General features: G+C 39.1%; 1 protein-coding gene across 2 annotated transcripts; it reads left to right on the top strand.

Annotated features, from left to right (window-relative positions):
• Positions 1 to 11,937: 11,937 nt before the first annotated feature.
• LOC122638389 (zinc finger CCCH domain-containing protein 25-like) lies at positions 11,938 to 24,409 on the top strand. Of its 2 annotated transcripts, none has more exons than XM_043831329.1 (5): positions 11,938 to 12,112; positions 12,266 to 12,461; positions 13,801 to 13,910; positions 14,086 to 14,273; positions 23,602 to 24,409. In XM_043831329.1, exons 2-5 carry the CDS (start codon positions 12,289 to 12,291, stop codon positions 24,094 to 24,096), a joined length of 966 nt encoding a protein of 321 aa, XP_043687264.1. In that variant the 5' UTR covers positions 11,938 to 12,112; positions 12,266 to 12,288; the 3' UTR covers positions 24,097 to 24,409. The 2 variants fall into 2 exon arrangements, with proteins under 2 accessions (XP_043687264.1, XP_043687265.1); XM_043831330.1 differs by lacking the exon at positions 11,938 to 12,112 and adding an exon at positions 12,142 to 12,163.
• The last annotated feature ends 701 nt before the right edge of the window (positions 24,410 to 25,110 follow it).

The following is a 25,110-nucleotide window of genomic DNA, read 5'->3' as shown; positions in this document are numbered from 1 at the left end:
TAGCATAATTTGCCTCTCCCGTCTTCCTAGCATGCTCATAAAACAAAAGGCGCAAAAATCGCTCTAAAGCATCTCCATTCCTACAAAGTGATCGGAACTATTGCAGACCCGCTTCAAGTCCCTCGCTCTTGCTAGGGTTTGTTGCTTACTACACTTGCCGTGCCGGCTAATGAAACAAAATGATGAAGAAACTAGAGTAAACGGTCCGAGAAGGTGATTGATACCATGTATCAGATGTCAAACCACATTGGTGGGGCGGTGGTTGAAGAAGAAGAAAGAAGAGGAGGAAGAAATAATGGTGGATCCCACTTTTTGTATATTAGAAAAATAAAAAATTAAAACAGAATTATTTTAATTGGAAGGCAGAATTATCATTTAAATTTTATATTTAACACCGTCCACTTAAAGGTGCCCGATGCATATTTTGAAAACACAAGAGGTCACATTATATTTAAGGTAAATCTTAGGGGTTGCACTTTAATTTTCCCTAAAATTTATTGTAAATCCTTTGCGATTGGGGATTTGACATTACCCCATTTTGACGTTTTTGTTTTTTTTTTTTAAGTTTAAGTAAAATAAGGGCCCAACGTGTAAGCCAATTACATCTTTCAAATAACCTAATTCATTTAAAAATTTAGAGTAAAATATGGGCTCGGCGTGTAAGTAAGTGGACCAATCTTTTGTTTTTTTGGGGGCTGAAAGGTGGACCAATCTTTGAAAATGACATATTAAGGTCAGCCCTAGGTAATCTAATCTCTTTTTTTTTTTTTGGAGGGAGCCCTAGGTACTCTAAGCTTCCCTAGGTAATCTAATCTATTTTTTTTTTTGGTGGGAGCCCTAGGTATTCTAATCTTTTTTTTAGTAGTAGACCCTAGGTATTCTAATCGCTGCACATAAATAAATAAATAAATAAAGAGTATCAAACATAGCGGTGTGTGTTTACCTAAAAAAAGAAACCTCCTGGTTTTCAATCGAAACTCAGATCATCCCTTGGTTTTTGAAAAAACTTAAATCACCCTGGTTTAGATCCCAAAATGATAAATTAGTCCCTAACCTTAGTTTTATGTTGTTAAGTGATGATGTCAGCCAGTTAAATAAATTTAAATTCTTAAACTATCTTGATTAATGTAGAGTTATTTTTTTACCCTTGGATCTAGAAATCCCAACGTGTATATATATATATATATATATATATTTTTAAATTACGATAAATTACACATCACGCCCTAGTTTTCAAATGAAACTCATATCACACCCTGATTTTTTAAAAACTCAAATCAACCCCTCTATAGTAACGGTGTTAGTTTGCTATTAGTTATTGGTGTAAAAAGACTATTTTACCCTTGTACTAAAACATTAGAATAAAATTTACAATACTTACCCTTCCTTCATCTTCAACATTGGTCAAGGGTAGTTTAGGGATTTAAATTTATATAACTGGCTGACATCATCACTTAATAGTATAAAACTAACGGTAAAGACTAATTTGTCATATTGGGGTGTAAACCAGGAGGTGACCTGAGTTTCGTTTGAAAACCAGGGAGTGACTTGTAATTTACCCTTTATTTTATTTCTCTCCTCCTCACTCTTCTGCTTCTTCTTCTTTGTTACGGAATGGGGTTGCAGCAGCGGCTGTCACCGCACTCCCTTCTCCCGCCCTCCCTCTTCTCCGCTCCTCCCTCTAGTTAGGTCCTTCCCTCTTGCCCACTTCACCACACCCTCACTGCAATCAATTTTTCTCAGGAAATATTTCAGGAGCTTGATATCCTCCTCCATCTGCTCAGGTGAGGAGAAGCCAACTCCACTGGGACAACGAAGGTGAAAGGTACCCATAAGTTGAGATATGAACAGAGACATTTGCCATTTATGATGTTATGAGGTATGTGCAGCCATTTATTTTCACCCAAGAAGCAGCACTGCTTTTAGCTGCTGGTGCCAATGTTAGATTAATTATCCGATTAGGGACAAAAACCATAGAAAACAGGATCTTCATTTGGTAGGAACTAATTATGTCACGAACGTGAGATATTTGAAAGTACCATATCAGTTTTCCTATCATGTTCACTTGCTGGGAATTACTTCAAGCAATTCTATCACTAATTAAACCCAAAGTAACTGTATCTTCTGGATTGGATTTTGCAATTGCGTTTAGATTTCATCAGGGATCTTTTATCAAAGCAAGATATATTACTCTTTTTGGTGTTAACAGAGTAATGTCAAAGTATGTAGCCTTCATGGCACAAACCTGAGATGGGAACCTGTCAGTATCTGTCAAGTACCAAAAAGAAAGATTTCTATTCTACATTGGATTTTAACAATGGTGTTAAAGGAAAGATCTCTCATTAGACTTGCTTGGCTAGTTGGCTCTATGCTAGTATCATCTTTCACAGTAGTTGGCTCTTGCCTAGACATTAATAGGAAGTTCTATTTGTTGGACAAAACTGATCAGCTTTACAGTAGTTCTATGTGTTTAACCTTGCTGCTGATATGGGAGGAATGGGATTCATACAGTCCAACCATTCTGTAATCATGTACAATAACACAATGATCAGTTTCAACATGCTTGAGGCCTCGAGAATCAATGGGATTGAAAGGTTCATCTTATTGAAAAATTGTCTTTATTTATTTATAGTTTCTACCAGATTAGATACTTGAGGTTGATATGGTTTTGCTGACCTGATGTATGTACTGGATATTTATCGATAACATAAGGCATATTTTGGCACTTTATACCGTTTGTCCACATTAACTGCTACTTATTCACAAAGCTCTACTTGATGGGGCTTTAGCTCAAATTGGTAGAGCACTTGAAACATGAGCATGTTCCAAGGGGATGGTGGTTCGAATCCACCAAGGCCCTTTTTATTCGGCTGTTCATACCATTTTAATGGCACTATGACACTAATCCACATAAAAATTCAATTTTAATGGCACCTTTGAAATTTGACATATTTTTATAATTACTTTGGTTGTATTAATGAGATATTTTATTTTGATGCTAAGGTTGGTAAGATAAAAGGATTTTACTAGTATTTTTTGGTATAATTTACAAGGAAATGGTATTATTGTAATTAATATCAAATAGGGAAGAACAGGTCTTACCAAACACCATTTTTGTTCTGAACGGCGTTCTTGAGACTGTTACTAAACGGTCATTTTCGGTCTTAGAATGCTGTTTCAGACCAGAAACGTTCTTTAACATTTCTAGTCAAGAACGGGCATTCTTTGTTCAAACATTTACCAAACATAGCCTAAAACTTTTCAGGGCTCAGGTGTAAATTGGTCCAAATCTTTTATTGAGAGGACCAATTTGGGCTTTATTAATGTTGGAAGCTAGGGGTCAAATTTTGGAAGAGAATTAAAAATAAAGAAGGGTGGTTTGGGCCTAAGAGATGTATAAAAGGATGTCATGGGAGATTTTCCATCTGAAGAGACTAAATTGCCAGTTAATCCCTAATTTGATTTATACCACCAAAAGAACCCACAGCCTTGGAGGATGAGGAGGAGGAGGAGGAGATGATACACTGTATGTTGACATACCAAAGCTTAGTAGGAGAAAATCATAGAAGAAACCCTATCTGACACCCATGAAAGTACTAATTCGAAGAGCTAAGGCAGAGAGAGAAGCAAGAAAGGCAGAGCCCCGCAGGATGCTTGAAGAAGCACCTGAAAATGGCTTACTTGTTCCTGAACTAGTTGAGGTGGCTCATCAAGTGTATCAAGCGAGAGGAAAACTCCTTCAAGGACTCTCAAAGCTTGTGGATGTTGTTCCTATCAAGCGTTGCAGGTATGATGATTGATGAATCGACATCCTCTACTTCCGCCTGCCCCTACTTCCATGTGCATCCTACACACAACGAGGTGCATAAAGACAGCCTTACCCCCGCTCGGGCAAGGGTAAGGTGGTCTTTACGCATCCCATTGTGCGTAGGACACACATGAAAATAGGGGCAGGCGGAAGTAGAGGATCCAGACTCATGATTGATGGTCCCATGTTCCAATCTTTTCTCTTCAACTCCTGTAATTCTTGGTGAGTCCAATTTTCTATATTGTATAGATGTTTTCTGAAGCTTATGTTCATTATCAAATTGTGGTTTAAGCTTGGAGCTTAAAGGCAGTCCATGAATTCAAAGTGGCCAGAGAATAACTTTCTATGATTTTCACATATAATTTAACCAGGCGGTTGGATCTTCAACTTCCAGGTCACAATGTTGTATCGGCCAGCCTGATTGGCATCTCTTGAAAACTAATTGACTTGGTAAGTGGCTTGTCCAGTCATATGGTCTGATTGATTGGACCATGGTCAAACTGCTGGATGGTTGACTCTATTATTATGTCTAAAATTTAAAAATTGGTTACGTAGGTTCACATATTGTGAAGACTTGGATCAAAGAGTTAATGCTTTGTTTTTTGGGAAATGTGTGAAAAAAGAAATTTCAAATTCAAAGAGGAGAGAGGAGAGAGAAAGCAAGTTAATGAATGTATTTTTTCAAATTTCCACTTCGTTTGTGGGATGAGCATAATCCATGTGTCCTTCGTCTGGCCAACGAAATAGACGAACAGAACGGTATTAGAACAGGAGAGGATAAAACTCCGACTTGCCCTAAACCCTAGTCCAATCCTATTCACTCGTATTTGATTTACAAACATGGTAGAAATAAATTATATTTTACAATTATAAGTTACTATATTGAAAAGATTTATCAAATTCCTATAAGAGTAATAAAAGCTTAAAGAATAATTTAAAATACCCTTTGCGTCTTTCTCTCCCCTTTTTATTATTTTGTGGAAAAATTTCACGGACACCTCGTCTAAGTATTCAATATGTCACGGACTTGCCAAACTTGGTCAAAATGGCAACCTTCCTCCTGACGTTAAGCATAGTTAGCACCCAAGTTAAAATGTCCATTTTACCCCTATTAATATAAAACTCTTATAATTCCATCATCTTCCCTATTAACATTTGTTTTAATCAAATAAGTGGGACCCACCTACTGTTTTTTCTTCTTCTCATTTATTGAGACTCATCCGTCACCACCACCACCATCACCACCTGTACAACCACCATCCCCCTTTGCGAACCCCAACTTCCACAATAATCTACCGCTGCAATCGCAGCCCAGGCCTACACCCCTTGCAACCCCATCCCATCCATGCCCTCAGTTCTGCAACCCTCGCTCGCTATACCCTCTGTTCCGCAAACGTATCCCAGAGGATGTGAGTAGTGATTCAAATCTCATAAACACTATATTTCCTCAAATGGAAACAAATCATAGCAAGAAAAGAAACCCCTTTGTTAACATTACTATATCGTTCTCTTTTTCCCCACCATGCTCCCTTGTCTCACCATGCCGAAAGCCCCCAATTCCTTCTCTTGTAATGTGGATGGGTGCTAAAAAATTTGTATTCTGGAATGAATCTAGAGACAAATAATACATACATAAAGAAAGGGAGATGGTTTTGAGAGGGTTTTTGGTTTATTTTCAAATCAGAGGGAGTTTTATTGGGGATTTATAGGAAATTTTGTTTTATGTTTGAGAAAAAACAAGGGAAGGCAAAAACCCAGGGGCGGTTTCCATTTTCGGGCTTTTGGTTTTTTGGTGATAGAAACAGAACAGATTTAGAGAGATGAGGACAAAATAATCTTGTCCACCGAGGTTTCATTTTTATCAATCTCTCCCTCTCTCTCTTACTCCCTTTACGTTGCTTCTTATTTCTTGCCCTTCTTCCTATTTTCTTTTAATCTTAAAGCTTCATCCCAATCCTATTTCTAGGCGGTACTTGCAGACCTAATCAGAGAGTTTGAATTCCTTGGTGCATCTGAGATTTGGAGAGAAGGAAGCCCCTTTGAAGGCAACTTAAAACCTTAGAGTCTCCCCTCTCGAATCCTGACTCCCGAATCCTCTTCCATCATGAGTTCCATACCCAAGTTCAAATCAGATCTGGTGACTTCCGCCAGAAACAAATTCAGCTCCTTTATTTTTTTTTTTCAGGGATCCCTTGCTTCTCTACTTCAGTTGATTCGCTCACAGTCCTCAATCGTGCAAATAACTCCATTGTCGGAGGGATTGCCACCTGCATTTCATCCCTGTGAGATTTAAAGGTGCTCAATCTCTCCTTCAATAGACTGAAATATGACATTTCACTTTGGGCTTTACCCTTAAGGGTATTCTAGGAAGTTCACCCTATGATAAGGGTAATTTTGTCATTATGAAATAACTAACAACAACTTAACTGAACAGACCTAACGGAGTGGACTAAGTTGAAATAAAAACATAAAATAAGGGTAGTTTGTGATATTTTTTCAAAGTTTGGCATGTCCGTTATATATTGGATACTTACAGGGGGTGTCCGTGAAATTTGCCCTTATTTTTTTATTCCGATTTTAGCATTCTAGGGCCATTTTTATATATTTTTTATCACCTCCCTCCTTCATCACTAGGGGATGAGGTTGCAAGGGCAACTGTCACTGCACTCCTTGCTCCCGCCTTTTAATTTTTTATTCCCCACCCCTGCTACTGTCATCCCTCTTCTTCGCTCCTCCCTCTTGTTAGTTCTACGAATTTCCCTCCCGTCGCCCCCTTCACCCCAGCCCTTGCAACCAATTTTCTGTGGAATATTTCAAACGCTTGAGATCCTCCTCAATCTGCTCAAGGTTTTCCTATATACCTTGAATATAGATTAACCAACTCATTCTTCATATTTTTTTCACTTCCTTTCTTGCAAAATCAATATCTATTGCGTGACCTTGAAACCTTGCAATTGGTTGCTTTATCATGATGGTTGAAGAGGGCAAAGCAGAGTGTTTTCCTTTAGTTGTTAGAATTTTATTTCTAAAGTAATTCTATGTGGACCTAATTAAATCCTTACACCAGGCTAATTAGAGTTGTGGTCTAATAAAGAGGGTCATTAAGTGGTTTTAGGAGTCCTATGTGGACTAGCTTTGGTGTGGGCATTTAGATTCCTACTGGGACTATGATGAGAGAGGTCCTACAGTAATTACTAGAGAAAATTACTTGGACACCCCTTGTACTATGGCCATTTTGCTTATGATTACCAACGTTTGAAATAATTACTTGACACCCCCCAAACTTGATGGTGTTAGTTTGCTATTAGAGTTTAAATGAAAATGTCTATTTTACCCTTATAATCTATTCAATAGAAAATAGTGAAATTAAAATTACCTATTTACCCTTCTTCTTCTTCTTCTTCCTACTGCAACCACACCTCCAGCTGCAACCCACCCCTTTCATCGTTGAACCATTTGCTACTGCTATGGCGATTTGCAAACGCCGGAGAAAAATGAAGCCTTTAATTGGACCGTAAGAGATTTGATTTACAGATTAAATCGATGGGGAAGTGGGAGAAACAAATGGAAACAGGAATTAGAAACTATGTAACAGAAATTAGAAATTAGAGGAGATTTAATATACCTTGCAATACAACCATCTGTTGGTCTTCATATCTGGATCGAAGAAGACAGACTAGGGAAGGAATAACATACAATAATTTCAGATTAATCTAAAGGTTAGTTGTTCCAGAATCAGAGACTGAAGATTAAAATTTATTGTTGTCCAGAACATCTATCGCAGACACTTAGTTGGGCCAGAAAACTCAAGAAAAGGGCTGGATTTTGAAGCACAAAAACAGTAAGTTAATCAAGCATCTGCTTTGGCTCAAGGAGAGATGAAGGCGGTAGACCAGATACCAAAACTCAGGTATTAAAATAATATCTCTTGTTGCAATGGAGTCTGGCGGTAAGAGAATGGTCCAGATCTGATTGTGGATTAAATCCTCATTGTAGAAAATGATTCAGGAGGAGGGTTCCTGCGGCTTACGTCACATATGGAAGGGCTTCCTTCGCCTTGAATCTCAACCTCAATGGACTGCTCATTAGAAAATTTAATCAAATCTCTTACGCCCTCAAGTATTCTTCCTAAAAATTTAACAGTGAGATGCCCAAAGAAGGAATCACAGAGCTACACAAAGAGATCATAACCTGAATCGACCATGAAAGAGATTTCTTAGGGTTAGAATCTGAAATCAATTAAGGCTTTTGGGTTATTTTGATTTGAAATTTGTTTAAGAAATTATTTTTTTTTTCTGAAATCGATTAGGGTTTGAATCTGAAATCGGTGGGTTGCAGGAAGAAGAAGGATTTGGGTTATTTTGATTTAAAATTTGTTTAAAAATAGAGAAAATTTTATGAAATCAGTGATTTGCAAGAAGGAGGAGAAGAATGAGGAAGAGGCTAAAAGGGTCACTTCACTACCCCTTAAGGGTAGTTTAGACATTACAAAAAAATTAACTGATGACATCATCACTAAACTAACGGACAGGACTTATTTAAAAGAAATGATAAACTACATGGGGTGTTCAAGTAATTGTTTGAAACATTGGGGAGAATAAGTAATTAGGCCATAGTCTAGGGGGTGTCCAAGTAATTTTCTTTAATTACTATTTAAAGAGAGCTAGGTCGCCCTCTAGCCCAACACAATTATTATTCTCTATCTGAGTTTAAGGATTGCATTCTAAAAAGATAGGGAGATATTCAGTGTTCATCATCCCTATTGCATACGGTATTCTCATCAAGCCAGTGATCTTTGGGAATAGAAGGGAAGCACCTTGGTCTTTATTTTTTATTGCGATTATCAACACTATGGATTTGAAACAAGGTTAGTGGTTCTACTCTGACCTTTTATTATTTGTTTGTATTGTGTTTTTGAACGGCTTATGGAGATCATATTTTCTATGGTTTTTGTCCCTAATTGGATAGTTAATCTAACATGTGGCATCAGAGCCGCTATAGATCCATTTTGAACCAATATAGATTTACAAATAATTGATCATGCTAAGTGAATCGAATTTTTCGTTCCGAATCAAGGATTTTGGGGTTTTTTCAAAAATTGGAAAAACTCATATGGACATAGGGTTTCTGTTGGAATTTTTGTCCGACAAAACTTGAAATAAATCACATGGGTGTGTAGAGCTTGGAATTCTGAGAATTTTGGTGGGTGGATCACCGCCGGACGCGTCCACACGTGACGCCAGCAGAGGCAGGAGATATCACTCGCCATTCTAGTTTCGATTTAAAAAAAATAATAATAAAAAAATAAATATTTTTTGGGGTTTCCTATCGTGCGCCTTAACTGCCTAGGGTTTTGCTAATGTGCGTCGACGGGTCGGGTCAACCCATTTCATGACCCAAAAACTCGACCCGATAACCCATTTTTGGATTGACTTGGACCCAACTGAACCGGGCTGAAGTGAACCGCTTGGACCGACCCGACCTAGGTCGATTAAGATGGATCAGGACCAGACCTGGCCCGGGCCCGGGCCCGCGCGTGGGAGAGTGTGGCCTGGCCAGGGCGCGTGACGGCCACACACCAATTTTGCCCTTAGTTAGTAAGTACACGTATTATACGCGTGTTAAACGTGTATCTGAACGTTTAATTCAAAAAAACATATTATGCCATATATATCCATATATTTGCTAAAAAACACATTTTTTTGAGTATTGCCGTTTTATACCCGTATAAATACGTATTAATCGCGTATAATATAATATATGTTAAAAAAAAAAAACAACTAAAGGTAAAATGAGAAAACACGCAGAACCCTTCAGTTCGCAAAAAGGGTAAAAAGCTCTGGTCTTCTCTTCAGTCTTGGAACCCTAGCCGTCTGCTGCGGTGCTGCTCGATCACCTGCTTCGTCTCCGTCTCCGTTCGACGGCGGCCGACGAGACTTCATATAAGGTTCAATACCCCCTAGCCCCTGCCCCCTTCCTATTCTCCGTCTTCGTTCAAGGTTAATTGCAGCGGTGGAGTGGTGGACAAGCTCTGTTCCTCTTCCATTCTTTGCCCCTTTCTCCTCCTCTCGCTCCTGTAAGTTATACTATCTGCTGTGAATGTAAATAGCATTATTGAATGTTAAGCCCTTTGTGGTTCTTTTTTGTCTCATGTGACGATGTCTTTCTGCTGCTTCTTATTTCTTTACTCCTCAACCCCCCTCTTTTTTCTCTTGGTTCCATTGTTGTGTTAGTCAAGATAACATCTTTTGTATTCTTCAATTCGAAACCCAGATGTGAATTAATGAAAGAACCCAAGTTCTGATCATCATTTCAAACCCAATAAGTTCTTCAATCTTAAAATAGCTTTCCGTTTTGGAAGTATTTGAAGCTTAAGTAATGGGAATAGGTGGTGGTGGCTTGAGTGTTTTGACTAATTTTTAATCAATTATACTCAAATCAAGCACCATTGCTTTAGAGATTTGGAAATGGCAATTGCAGATTTGAAGATTTATATAGAACAAACAACCCTGCTAAGCTATGCTACAGGACAAAGATTCTAAAAGAACCACCCACTTTAACCCAGAATAAAGGTGTACTTGCGTTGGTTTGATTTGCTTTTTTTATTTTATTTTAAATACATTGAATGTTAATCTGAAGATTTAAGCTTAGCTCTCTGATTGAGGCTGTAATTAGTGGAAGTAACACAAGTTGAGAACAGAGAATGATAGAAATTTCTGATTCCCCAATGCTTCAATGATCTTGGAGATACGACGATCGTTTCTGATTTTGGTTAAAGATTCTAAAACCACACACTAAAATCATTGTGTATATGCTATTATTTTGTTTATTAGGTGGTGAATGTTTGTTACATAGTGAATATATGCCCGTATTTTTGCTTATAGAGTGGCCGTATTAAACACGTATTAAATGCACATCGTATTATTGCCGTATGCTTTTTATTACGCCGGATTTTTTTAAAGTATTATTGCCGTCTAGTCCGTTTAATTGCCGTACGTATCCGTTCCCGTTCAATCGCCGTTTTCGAACTTACTAAGGTTTTGCCTGCAAATTTCCACCGTCCTGTGGTGGCGCGTGGAGGCTCCGTTTGGGCTCCTGTTTTTTGCGTTGATTTTGTTTTTATGAGCTCTACACAGTGGTACCATCTGGTTTGATCAAATGTGCATATTTTCAATGTTTTTGGTATTTTATTGATGTGCATCCTTTCTGAAATTTGTCGGTTTGATCCATTGGGAAGCGAACTGATTTTTTGACTTGCTGAAATGCCTACCTGAATGAATAGAATTATTGGCTTTTTGTGTTAATTTTAAGACATTTAAGCCCCTTGTCATTAATTGTAATATAACACAAATAATGATGTAAGTATTTTTGGTAAATCCCAGAGAGGGTTTCATGGGTTTAACAAGATGCAGCTGTCGAAGCGACCTTCTTTGTTGGATTTGTGAAACACCGGTCTCATACAGTTGAGGGATTTCCTTCAACTCTAATGTGTGGTAATATACCCAAAGGTGATGATCATGTGTTGGTACTTGAAGGAGAACATACACAACATGCAATGAGAATTGACTGACCCTAGAAAGTTTGTATACCCAAAGGTGGTGAATTTTTCGAAGGTTGAAATATATTCCTATGGCCGTTGGTATATTGGGATTTTTACAATTGAATGTTGAGAATTCAGCCCAAAGGTGTTTTCACAATGATGTATGTAAAATTCTCTTTTGATTAATTTATATGGTTTTAAAGCTATGCTTTACTTGCATCATGCTAATCATTATATTGTTCATTGTTTAAATTTCAGTTACCTTTTCTGTTAACAATAACATGGTCATTATTAAGATTCTTATTGGGTCAAATTTTAAGAAGTGGAAAGAGGACATTATGTTTGCCATAGAAATGACAGATGTCTTTCTACCAAAAAAAATAGGGTTTACCAATATCTACCTAGCGCAGTTGGTGAGCCGTGGTGTGCTTTATGGCCATGCTCTCCAGGCTCTCCAGGAGGTCTCTCCTCCTTGGTTCGATCCCCCCTTCCTAGTTCGATCTCCCTCTCTCTATAGAAAAAAATATATAAAGCTCTCAATTCCAAAAATAAAAATGGGGCTGCTAGCACAAATTCGCTAGAGGCTTGCATCAAAGATTTTTCTTTCGGTCTCTCCTTCATGTCGTGCTTACACAAGTCTCAGTTTGCAAACCTTCACCGCGAGTCTACCTCCATAGCTGATTTTGAATTCTCCCTCGGGTTCGCTGTAAAATCTCTTTGCTCGGCTGACGAGTAGTTCAAGCTTTTCTCAAAGCAGATAGGAGGTTGGCCTTTCACTTTGGTTAGTGATTTACTGCTCCGCGCTCACCCAAGAAGTTGCGTTTTTTTTTGTTTGGTTGGGGGGGGTTTCTTTTTGATAGGGTTTTGAGTTTATTGTTTGAGACACAGTATTGATTAATTGAGGGTTCTCCGTGCAGGATTCATTTTTTCATTGAGTGCAATGAATCCATTGACATTGGTGAAACGTATACAGAATATCAATTCCAAAGAAGCGGCACTAGGAATTTCTGAAGAAGCTTCATGGCATGCAAAATACAAGAACTCGGCTTATGTTTTTGTGGGTGGTATCCCGTTTGATCTTACCGAAGGAGATCTCCTCGCAGTCTTTGCCCAGTAAGTCCAGAGAAATTTTACGCGTTACTGATTTGCATTTTAGCAGTTGAAAAATTTGCTTAAACTTAAGCAGGGGAGCAGGAACAATAATTTCTCAATGTCACTGACTTTGTTTTACATTTAATTGGAATAGTCTCACTTGAGTCCATAATGTAGTTCTAGATTAAAAGTAATCAAACTAGAAACCAAACCAGAATCTGACTCAAAGGATGACTCGATTAGGGTTTAAACTAAGGGAAAGACTAAATTAGGTTTTGGGTTTTATGGAAGTTAGGGTTTAAATGTTACGGTTAAGGTTTAGGTTTACTAATAAGTAATAACAGTGATGAATTAAACTGAAGTAAGCAACACAATGGGCATAGTTGTCATGGCGTCCTGGCGCTGGAGAGGGTTGCATGGCGACCCTCTTTGATTTCTTCTTCCTGTCTTCGATTTCTTCTTCCCTCTTCGATTTCTTCTTTCCCGCTTCAATTTCTTTCGATTTCTTCGTTCCCTCTTCGACTTTTTCTTCGATTTCTTCTTCCTGTCTTCTTTCCCTCTTCAATTTCTTTCGATTTCTTCTTTCCCTCTTCGATTTCTGAATTTTCTTCTTAAAACTTGAGAAACAATAGAGAAAAAATAAAACATGGCTTGAGTATACATCTATTAACACATTAAAAATAGAGAAAATAAAAAATAAAACATGGTCGACATGCTAGCCATGGCAACGCCATGGCGGGCGACATGTCGATATATCGACATGACACCCCTCCACCGACTTGGATCGCCGTGACGCCGTGACAACTATGACAGTGGGTGAGTAATACAACCCAAATTTTGAGCCATGCTGGGATGGCATCTTTATTTATTGGACTGGTCTTTGACTAAGGAATTCAAAGACAGATCCAAGGACGGCTTGTGGCCTTGGGCAACCGAAGCCCACTTGGTCTTTTAAAGTTTGTCACTATTGTTATCCAGGCTGGACCTTAACCCTACCTCAGATGAAAATCTGCCTATGTCTAAACATGGCTATCAAGGCGGGAAGGCGACCATGGCGTTTTAGAGGGTCAAAAACCAAGGCGACAGCGCCATGGCGGCAAGGCGACCAAGGTGCCTGGACGCCTTGATAACTATGTGCCTAAACTGACTTCATGTGGGTTAATTATTGCCGAGTAAATCAAATTGGGCTTGGTTAGTTGGTTTGCCCTCCAATCAACACAAGTTAAATCATAGTTATATGTACTAGCAACATTATTTTCTTATATTTCTCTGTCTGACGTGCATTTGCTAGTACGTTCACATATTGTAAGAGGGACTATATTTTGCCCATACTTATGCTTGCTTATGGAATGATTTCCAGGTACGGAGAGATTGTCGATGTTAATCTGGTTAGAGATAAGGGGACTGGTAAATCCAAAGGATTTGCCTTTGTCGCATACGAGGATCAGAGGAGTACAAATCTTGCAGTAGGTTGGTAGTCTCTCTGCGCCCCACCCCCACCCCCACCCCCACCCCCAAAAAGGATAGGGGGAAAAAAGGAAACAAAAAAGGGACCTTTATGGTTACTACTTACAGTTGTCAATCTGCAATATCATGACACACACAAACACATATATATTAACTTATATTCTACCATTTCTTCCAGACAATTTGAATGGAGCACAAATTCTTGGCCGAATTATAAGAGTTGATCATGTTAGTAAATATAAAAAGAAAGAAGAAGAGGATGAAGAGAAAGAACAGAAGATGAGGGAGGAACGAGGGGTCTGCCGAGCTTTCCAAAAAGGCGAATGCAACCGTGGAGCTGCATGCAGATTTTCCCATGATGAGCAAGTAAGATGATTTTTTTTTTTGTGGATGGTACTTGTACTAATTGTTGTCTAGACTAGTTCTTGCTCAGGACATTTACATGTGCAATCTCTATCTAGATTGACCTGGTTAATAGTTAAATATAGGGAATGCCATCCATTGTTTGCATCTCTGATGCTGGGGTTGGAAAAACCTTTTAATTTATCAAAAACAGTCTGATTAGAATCATTTGATCGATGCTCATACCTGAATACAGCCTGACTAGATGCTCCATCCTGAATTTATTATTACATTCATATGTGTAGGTAGGAGATGCGACAAATTAAGAGCATCAAGAAAAGTTCAGTTAAAAAACTTATCATAGATTGGATGGTTGATTGTATGACTGGGTTCCTATTTTTGGTTTAGGAGATATCTGGCTAGGATACTTCTCCTCTGCCCGAGCATTATATGTAATGCATCTACAAGTAGCTTGGGCATATAAATGCCATGTCTCAAGTATCTCTTGTACATATTGTCTAAGTTAATCTGTGCATACTGAAGTTTTATGAATTCCCCCCCCCCCCGAGTTATGGTAGTGCTATATCTGTTGTATTTGCAAGGGATGGAAAACGTTGGGATGATGAAACCTTCTAAATAATCAATAGAGTTCATTTACTGAGTTTATTGTGAAATGGAGTATGATTCATTTGAATATGTTCAATGTAATAAAAATGCTCCATAAATATCAACGTTTATTGATGTGGGACCTTATGGGAAGAAAATTACTGTTGTTAAGGGTTATTGTAAGAAATTTCAAGGTGAGCCTTGGGGCGATTTTTATTTAAAAAAAATGCTGCTTGAGATTGGAATGGAGGGGGGTTTATTTTATCTTTTAAAGATTGTGCTACTTGATTTTTATCACCTGTGTCTTCTAGTGCCCCCCTCCCAGTGGGTTTGAATCAAATGCTTTGAGCATCTGGAACTTGATAGTGGAATTAGAGCGAGGTAAATTATCAGAGTGGAAGAGGAGGTAACCCTCCCTCGGGTGGTCACACACATGCTAGTGCACTTTCTATCACAAATTGCTCTGACATATCTCGCAATTTATCACAACCATAGTTATCAAGGCGTCGCCAAGGCGTCCAGACTCCTTTGTCTCCTTGGTCGCCTTGGGCGCCTAGGCGGGTGCCTTGCCGCCTTGTTGGTGTCGCGTTGCTTTTATCCCCTCTCCAATGCCATGATCGCCTTCCTGCCTTGATAACCATGATCACAACTTTGATATCCAAGGTGTCACTTTTCATATTGCTGAGAGTAATATTTGTTTACCCAAAAAAAAAAAGAGAGTAATATTTGTTGAATAATGTCGGGGTATTTGATTGAATATGGAATACTTCATCGGTTGAAGAAGGATGAATTTGCTAGGACTGGTGCCAATAGAAATGGCTTGTGCTTGGGAACCTGCCCAGCTAACATCTTTGTTGGTTTTGCGATCCTTCTTCTTGTTTACTTTATCCTACACTTAAATTTTTTTCCTTATTGTATAAAATCTGTTGATTATGAAGAGAAGTACATTGTGTACTTATAGACCTCTACCACATATTCAAGAGAAGAAGCCTAAATCCCGCAGAGTAGAAGAAAAGAAGCCGGAAGTTAATAGAGGCAATGATTGGTTGAAGAATATCGTGTGCCATAATTGTGGCGAGAAGAGTCACTTTGGCAACAAATATCCAATAAGTCTCGTCACGTGAATGTAGTAGAGAAGGATGGTGATGATGATACAACTAAGTTATACCCTTATCCTAATGATGATGTTGATGTTGATGATGATGATGATGAAGTTGAAGCTCACTCCGCTAGTCTTACATCATTCTCAAATAGACTAGTTGATAAAGCTCCCTATCTAGACAAAAGGTTATTCTTCTGCATGGTGCTGCCGTCGTTCACATAGTCATTGATGCCGGGGAGAAGCCAATTTTATCTCTGCTGGTTTTGTTCGAGCATACAACCTTCCATAGAAGCAACTCTTCAAGAAGATTCATGTGTGAGGTTTTGGACTTACAGCTCGAGAAGAGGCCACTGCAGCAGTTTGAGTACACTTATAGTTTGGGCCATTACATTACCATGTGCACTGCTTAGTCACCCCATTGGCTCACTGTGACATTCTTTTAGGGAGACCTTGGCAATGACATGCTCGTATCTCTAAGATGGTGCAAGAAATACCATCAAGGTAAAACAGGGAGACCATACATATTTGATGTCGTCACACGCGTTATCAGACATGCCTCGTTTGTGAGTCTCCTCCTTCAGTTATGGATAACTCTCCTCCCCACATGGAGGTTCAGTTCAACCGTCTTCCCCAAGATACGTGCCACCTCAGCGTCGAGATAATTACAAGGGCATCTTGGTGCGAGACCTAACTCGACAGAGTTGAGTTCTTTTAAGACTGGAAGAACTGATGCAGTTCCAAAAAGGCTTAAGTAGGGATTATTTTGTAATTTTTTTCTTTCTTTATTTTTATTCATGTTATTATAGTCGTAGGAAGGTAAGAGTCTAGTTATTTTTGAATTTTTCTTCTGTTTTAGGTTACGATAGAGTTTTAGGATTAGGACTCTTTGTTTGATTCTATAAAACAACATGTAAGCCAACGATTGAGTTGGATTTTTGGAATTGAATGAAAAGGTTTACCTTGTTGCTGTCCAGAGCTTTGTGCCATAGTTGTCAAGGTGTTGTCTTGGCGTCTAGGTGGTATTCAAAGGGCTAAACGATGCTACGTTGTACTTGAGTCAACTAAGGTGATTGATCGCCTTGGTCACCTAGGCGGCAAAGTGACGCCTTATTACGCTTTGTGGTCATGTTTGTTTTTCATTTACTGGTGTATATGAAGTTCATACACCCTGCTACATGGGATCAAGGCTATAAATTGCTTTTCTAAAGTCCCAAAAGCATCTCAAAACTCTCGACCATATTGCTTCTGCCTCTTTGCGAGAAAAAGAGAAAACAAGGCTACGAAAGGCTTCTTCCGGCAGGAGTGTCTCTACTATTCCGGCTCTGACAAACATCTTCCGGCTACTAAAGCTCCGGCGAGGCTTCCTCCGACCATTCAGACTCCGGCAATGTAAGTAAATTAGGTAATAGTCTTCTTCTTCTACTTTGTTTTTTTTTGTGTGTGTGTTAACAATGTCGCTGCTGCTGTTTCTTCCTGTATTTTTTTTCTTTCTTTAAAACGATGCTCTCATACTCCTGCAGCCCTGCTGCTTCATCATCTTCTTCTTATCCTTCTCTGTTTTTTTTTAAAACGAATGAGTAAATAACGATGCTCATGCTGCTGCTTCTTCTTCTCTACTTATCTTTTTTTTTTTTTTTTTTTTCCTGGTGTAATGACTAATGCTGCTGGCTGCTGCTTCTTCTTCTACAGTCTATTTCTCTGTTTATTTTTTTTTCCTTTGTAATGATGAATCGATGCTGGTCTCATGATGCTGCTGCTTCTTTTTATTTTTTATTTTTGTTTCTATTCTCTGTTTTTTGTTTTGTTTTTCAACGATGCTGTATTGCTGTTGCTACTTCTTTTTTTTTTAGCATTTTTACCCCTTACCGCTGTACCATGCTCCATTGCTCCCTGCTTAAATCTCATGTCTGCGGTTCCCGTGTTTTCTCCCAAGTTTCTCGTTCTCTCTTACTATTTCTCTTTAGTAAGTAGAACTGGGGATCATAATTTCTGGTTTTTATCTTTTTGATGACTTGAGGTGTCTTAATGTTATTTTTTAATGATATAAGGTATGATGTATTGATGTTAGAAAAGAGGGGGGGGGGGAATTAACACGGGCGCCTTGTCACGTAAGCGCTTAGGATACCCTCCACCGCCTTGGGTCGCCTTGACAACTATGCTGTGTGCGCATGTCTCTCTCCCTTTCTGATATTTTCTCTCCCTCGTCTCATGTATAGTTCGTGCTTTTCTTCTTCTTTTTCTCTCCTGTTATCTACTTCTTTTCCCTCTGTATATCATATGCTTCTCAGTTTCTGTTCTGGCCATTAGTGATCAGTAGAGAGTTCGTTGAAACTCATTCAATACAAATCTGATTGACTCGAGATTTTGGTCAAAGGTAGGGCTACCATATGCGAACAGGGCCCTCGAGTACTATCCTCCAGAACTCCCTCTACTGTGAGTAAACTAAACCAGTTGCAGGTCTGACCTTGCAAGCACCGCCAGGTTAGGTTCAGAGGATTTTCCTGCTTGATTGTTGTTTGTTGGGTCTGTTCTTGATGTGGGCTTGAGAGAGGCTGGAATTATGAACCTGCCTTTGAAACCTTGTACGATTTGGGGCAAGTGTTGGGAGGTTCTGTCAATGGAAACCCGGCCAAGTGCCGCTGGTTACCCTCGGTCAAGAGGTTGAAGGCAGCCTCAACCTCGATCGTGGGTTTGTTTTTAAAACCCTGTTCTGTTTTCCCAAGAGTACCCTTACCTGCTTCTTTTATTCTCCTTTCTCCATATTTTAGAATCCCTTCCAATTGTTTCCTTAAAATTAATTACAATTCCTTTCCTATCCTTCTCTTTTATCTACTTAACTATCCCTTAAGATTCTGCCTATTTACAAAAGTGCCAGCCTTCTGTGAAACTTCAGTTTATTTACAGATTTTCCATCATTCCTTAGTATTTGGCTGTTGCACATTTGGATGGGCCCATAAGGGACCCAAATAGGGTTTTTGAACCCCGAGACCACATCGCGCCATCTCTGGATTGGCTTCTAGGGCAGCCACATTTGCATTCTTTGGGTGTTGGGGGTAAAACTCGGCGAAGTGGCCATAGTTGTTGCAATAACAACAATTTACCTCACCCCTGCCACTCATTGAAGTTTTTCTCTTATTTGTAGTAGTAGGAGCACGCGTTTGTCGAACTGGGGGACTATCAAAAGCCACACTGTTAGGTACCATAGTGCACTCCCCGGCTTGGAAACCAGGTCGTCTCACAGGTGGTTTCAATATGTCCTCGGCATGTAAAGTCTTCTGAAAGCAATCTTGTATGTTATAGATGTCATCCACGCCAAACTCCCATCAAATCTCTGGCCATAACCCCAACTTGAATCGAGACAAAAGCCGAGACTTGTTCTCCTCAATTCCTGTCCTCGAAATAAGCAAGTTAAATTGTTGCATGTTCTTGGTGACAAAAAGGGTGGCTTGCTGTAAGGAGTTTAGTTGATTATGTAAACGTGCCCGGAAAGTGTGGAAGGTACTTGCTTTTTAGTTCCTCTTTCATCTCATCCCAATTCCCAAGTAGTGGGTGTTGTACCTCGTATGTGCAACCTTCTTCGTTCTTGATTGTTCCACCACTCCCTTACTGGCTAAGCTTTGCACAAGATAACTTATTTTCCTTGGTTCTGTCAACTCATACGATTCAAAATAATCATCCAAAGCATTTAGCCAATCATATAAAACTTATGGGTAGAAGTTTCTATTGTATTCTTTCAGCTCTAGTCGAACTCTTTGGGAATCATCAAAGTGCCTATGATGTACACCATGACTATTTTCAACATATGATCTAATCATCTAATGTAGTCCTCAAAGGTGGGTTGGGGCGTGAGAATCCTCTGTGGCCCTCTACCCATGAATCTTTGACTGTTGTTGGCTGTAGAATGAGTTGGTTTCTCCCCTCCAACTCCTTGATGTTCAAATTACCTTGTGTAGGAATAGGAGGTACATATCTGCTGTTCCATGGAAGTCATCGTGTCGGACAATTGCCTCTGTTCTGCTGACATCTGTTGCATCATCTCAAGTATTCGATTGCAAGGATCAGAGGCCTGATCCAGAATTTTTGTACTGCCTCTGCCATAGCTCTGATACCAAAATGATGGAATCAATTCATCTTTTAAGAAGTTTTCAGATTCCAACCCAACAGGCAGAATAGGAGAAAATCAATAACAACCAATCGACAAATCAGATCAGCCTCAAAGGTGAATTGAATTTAGGGCTGGTATGGAGGAAAAGTTGCCCAAAATTTCGTAGTAATCCAAGAGTTGGATGCAGAGATATGGGAACTAAATTCCAGAATTTAGCAACCAGGCTGTATCTTCCAATCAACAAAGCAAAACCTTACCAAACTAGCATCGATTTCTCTAGTCTCTAGTCATCATATAGAACATCATATATAAAAATCTACTTAATCTGATGGACAGATCTTATAATCGATAATCGAGCAACTTCTTAAAATAGAATGTAGGAACTGTCCTCCAGCATGGACTACTTAAAGAGGACTTAGTCATGAGCCTAAACCTTGCCCATAAATTGGACCAAGCTCAACCCAAAGAGTTGGGCTCGATGGGCTAGGCTGCTGGCCTTTTTTCTCTTCTTCTTCAATCTGCATCGATTCCAAATCCCACCCACAATAGAATCGTAGAAGAGCACAACCAGCAGAACAAGGTGTACAATATCTCCCAAACCAAAATTCTATTCAGTCTCAAATTAATAGCAATACTAGGTCTCCTTAGGTCCTTCAACTTCTCAAAGTAAGGCTCCAATCCAATGGTTGGATCTGGAAATATAGCAGGGTCGCATAAATAGTAACTTTGGTTTCTGATTTAGAAACCAACAGAAATAGAAAGTAGGAACTGTCCCCACGCATGGACTACTTAAAAGGACTTAGTCATGGGCCTAAACCTGGCCCATAAAATGGACCAAGCTCAACCCAAAGAGCTGGGCTCGATGGCTAGGCTGCTAGCCTTTCTTCTCTTCTTCCTTCTTCGATCTACATCATCCTTGGGCTCTATTCTGCGAAGAGCTAAGATGGCTAGCTTTACTTGTTATGATAGATAGATGGGTTCATTATTTATTACGATGTTTTCATTTAGTCTTGTCAATTATTTATTCAGGTTTTTTCTTCGATTGGGATTAAGTATGGGCTATTCTAGTAATCGGGTCTCTTCTTAAGTGAGTCTATTAGTTGGTTGAAGTTAGTGGATTTTAGATAAAATGTAGGGAGGTTCATCGAAGTGTTGTTTTTGAATTTCAGAGTTAGCTGGGAGTTTATTAGTTATGCTTAGCAGGTAATCTATTTCTAATAGGCTTTCTTTATCTGTCTTCCCTAAAATGTAAGGGTTGTAGGATATAAACTACAGTTCCTGTTATTGGAATTTTGATCAATCAACTATGGAATCCCTATGGTTTGAGTTGTTATTGATGGTTCAGTATGGCAGATTGTAGTTTTGATATTTGGCAGAGACAATAATGAAGGAAAATATTTTGGATTCATATTAATATGCTCTCAAAATTTCAGTACTAATTGTTACCCCCAAAAAAAAAAAAAAAATTTCAGTACCAACAATAGAGGAGGGCCCTGATCACCTTAAACTAATTCACCTAATTGCCCACTGCTGGCTGCTTGTGGCTGATTATTTCCTTTGGAAAAATTTCTATCATGTGCTGTTTGCTACATTGAGATAAAGTTGCAATTTGCAAATAAACTTCTTTCTTCACATACTCCAGCTTGTCTAGGACAAGTCTGTGGTCTGCCAGTGCCACCTAAGGTTTGCAATTGTCATTCCAGTCTTGCCATCATAATGGAGAACCGATTTCTCATTGCAGTGGTTGTTGATCCATGTCAATTTGCTTTCACTTTCTTTCCTACTAAATTGCCCCTTCCGGTTGTCACTGTCTTTCATTTGCAGGACTGCATATTTGGTTTAATTGTTAAGCAAACCAGAAGGGTCAAGAACAGAGCCATTGACTATGGTTTAACCACCATGTTCTAAAGGGGGAATTTTTGGATGCCTTCTTAATGGCTACTTTGCATAAAATCCCAAACTGACCCTATGATGGTGAGCCCCATAAATCTCATCATGAAGGGAATAGATTTGGTGATAGATAAAAGGACCGAGTTTCCCTCCACCCACGGTGAATGGGATCCAATTCACCAATGGGCGGGAATGGGTATCGGGAGGGTATTTTGGAACATACAAAAACCCTAGGAGGGGTTTGTGAACCCTAGGATGGTGGGTGAACCGTCCTATATGGATGGAGGCAAACTTTGTCCTAGATGAAATGATGGGTTTGCAGGTCAATGCATATTTTCTTTTTATCGGGTCATCTTGAAATTCTAGTTGTTTTTTTTTGGGGGGGAAATTTTCATTTTCCTCCCTTGAGGTATCACTTAATTACAAAAACATTCCTCAGTTTTGGAAAATTCTGCGTGCCCCCCTGAGGTTCTTAAAAGTTAACACATGCCCCCATTCTGTTAGTTTAGGACTAACAGTGTTAAAATCGAGAGGTAAAATGACAAAAATGCCCTTGCAAGAAAAAAAAACCTGCAACTCATCTCCCCCAAATCGTTTAGGGTTTTAAAAAAAGGAAGATGAGTTGCAGGTATCCAGAATCAAATTCAAAGTGAAGAACAAATTAAGCCCACTCAACAAACACCAAAAAAATCTACCCGGAATCAAAAAACCCTCCACCGTAGATCCTTGACCTTTAGAGTTTTGAATTCTAATGGAACTGATCTGATTCTAAAGCTTTGAATCCTTCAAATCCCTCGTCTGCTTCAAATTCTTTCTAATTTCTACCCGGAAAGTTAGCCGAAGCCACTCTAAATTGTTTTAGTTGGAGATTTACAACTCTTACTTCATCTTTTTCTGGAAACGTATTTGAAGGTCCACTCCTCCAGTGGAATATCTATTTTTCTTTCCCACTTCTTCTTTTAACATCACTTCTCTTTCCTGATCTTCTCTCACTTACCTACCTTTGTTTCTTTAACTAAACCCATATATAGACCAGGGAACTGGTAAGCATCAGTAGAAAATTATTTACTAAGAAGAGATCTCGTGAAGGTTGTTTGTTCTATTTGGGTTTTCAGCTAAAAGAAGAACCTTGATCTCCCTTTGTTTTTCCATGAGTGGATTTTCCAATCTTTGATCGTCTCTATCATTTTTTTGGGCTTAATTTGTTCTTCACTTTGAATTTGATTCTGGATACCTGCAACTCATCTTCCCTTTTTTCAAACCCTAAACGATTTGGGGAAGGTGAGTTGCAGGGTTTTTTTTTTTTTGGTTTCTTGTAAGGGCATTTTTGTCACTTCACCCCTTGATTTTAACACTGTTAGTCCTAAACTAATGGAATGGGGGCATGTGTTAACTTTTAAGAACCTCAGGGGGGCACACAGAATTTCCCAAAACTGAGGGATGTTTTTGTAATTACGTGATACCTTAGGGGAGGTACGTGAAAAGTTTCCTTTTTTTTGTACATTCACCCTAGTTAAATTTGTTATTAAGCATGTGTAGTTATCAGCTTTTCTGTAAACATCATATGGGGTGGAGGATGTAGTCTACTGAATTTCTGTAAAACTTCTTTGCATAATTTGCTTATCCTTGAATTTATCTTCCCAATCCAGAGATGTGCAAACACAGGCTGGGGTTCCAAGGACGATGATCCAAAATGGGATCATGACAAGTATGATGGCCCATCTAAGAGCCACAGAAGATCTAGGAATAATTTTGAGGATCGCCTTCCAGAGTCTGCCATCCAAGATAAGGGGTCAAGGTTCAGGTTGGAAGACAATGATGGGATTTCTAGAGCAGAAGGTGATGAAAGGAAGAGGAAAGGCGAACATAAGCGAAACGAAATGAATTCAAGGGATCGCAATAGACTAGCTGTTGAGAAACAGTTGGAATGGAAAGAGAAGGAACAGAGACGTAGAGAAGATCGTAATGGACAAGAAATTGAGAAAAGGTCAAGACAGGATGAATCAAAATCAAATCCTGGAGAGGTTCATGATAGGAGAGGAAGGGAGGAGAAAAGGTCAGGAAGGCACAAGTCAGAACCTAATCCAAAAGATGAGCGAGATGGAAGAGGTCAGAAACGATCGAAATATGATAAAAGAGAATAAATGAAATGCATGACAGGTGATCGATCATACAACTGAAGAATCTTATGGTGAATCTGAGCAAGAGTGGAGCTTATGGAAACACCTACCATGGTCTGGGATTAAAGGTATGGTACCAAGACTATTTTGCATCTTAAGTTGATCTCTTGTAAAGCCTTCATCTTGTGTGGCCATTGGATTACATGTTGGTTCCTTTCAGCAATTCAAACTGCATTCTCGGTTAGCACATGGTGGTGTTATTGAAGTGTTGATGAACTTAAGAATTTGGCTTTATGCGAATCAAGAGTGTTATTTGCCAATTTTGTTTGAATTGTAATTTGTAATTGTTATTTTTGCCAGATTATACAAACTATGGAGAGACAATCGATTTGCAGCCATGATCTTAAGAAGCAATGCAGGATAAAAGGGATCTTGATTCCTGATCAGATAGTGCTCTAAATCTTCAATTTTGACGGTATGGTTGACCATGCTACTTAGTTGAATTTGAGAAAATTAATAACAGAAAGCTATGTGAATATTGGAATAGCCTTAACAACTTAAATGGCCCCATTCTGTGCAACGGTGGTGGAAGACGGATGTGCACACCCAGAACCTGCATTGCGTAGCTCCCCAGGGAATTGAATCCTCAAGACTTAAAATGTTGTGGGTATGAATAGACTGAGGCGATTGATTCGAATTAGAATCGGCTGTTTCACTGATCTGATTACCAGTTTTTTAAATCGCTAACTTGGTTTAAGGAATCAGTATTGGATTGGCTGATTCGTATCCATATCGGTGGAGACCGATACTGATTTCTGGTCGATCCTGAAATCGATGGATTGGTATGGACTGAGGTTAAAAATGTAAACAATTCTGATTTTTTTGAAAAAAAAAAAAAAGAGGGTAAACCTGGCTGGATACTGACACGGGCCAATCCAGATCGGTACCAATACAGGTTGTTGACATAGTTGTCACGGTGTCCAGGCGACCCAAGGCGCCTGGACGATTAGGCGTCGCCTAGGTTACGAAAATCCCTGA

Source organism: Telopea speciosissima, chromosome 8, assembly GCF_018873765.1.
Source record: "Telopea speciosissima isolate NSW1024214 ecotype Mountain lineage chromosome 8, Tspe_v1, whole genome shotgun sequence".
NCBI classification, from domain to species: Eukaryota; Viridiplantae; Streptophyta; class Magnoliopsida; order Proteales; family Proteaceae; genus Telopea; species Telopea speciosissima.
The sequence above is the reverse complement of the archived record's forward strand: the minus strand, read 5'-3'. Positions and strand labels throughout refer to the sequence as shown.

Bases quoted from the DNA above. Each gene is read 5' to 3' on its own strand.
- LOC122638389 (XM_043831329.1), top strand. From the start codon at position 12,289: ATGAATCCATTGACATTGGTGAAACGTATACAGAATATCAATTCCAAA. The intron at 12,462-13,800 runs GTAAGTCCAGAG...AATGATTTCCAG, and splicing joins CTCCTCGCAGTCTTTGCCCA to GTACGGAGAGATTGTCGATG. The intron at 13,911-14,085 runs GTTGGTAGTCTC...CATTTCTTCCAG, and splicing joins GAGTACAAATCTTGCAGTAG to ACAATTTGAATGGAGCACAA.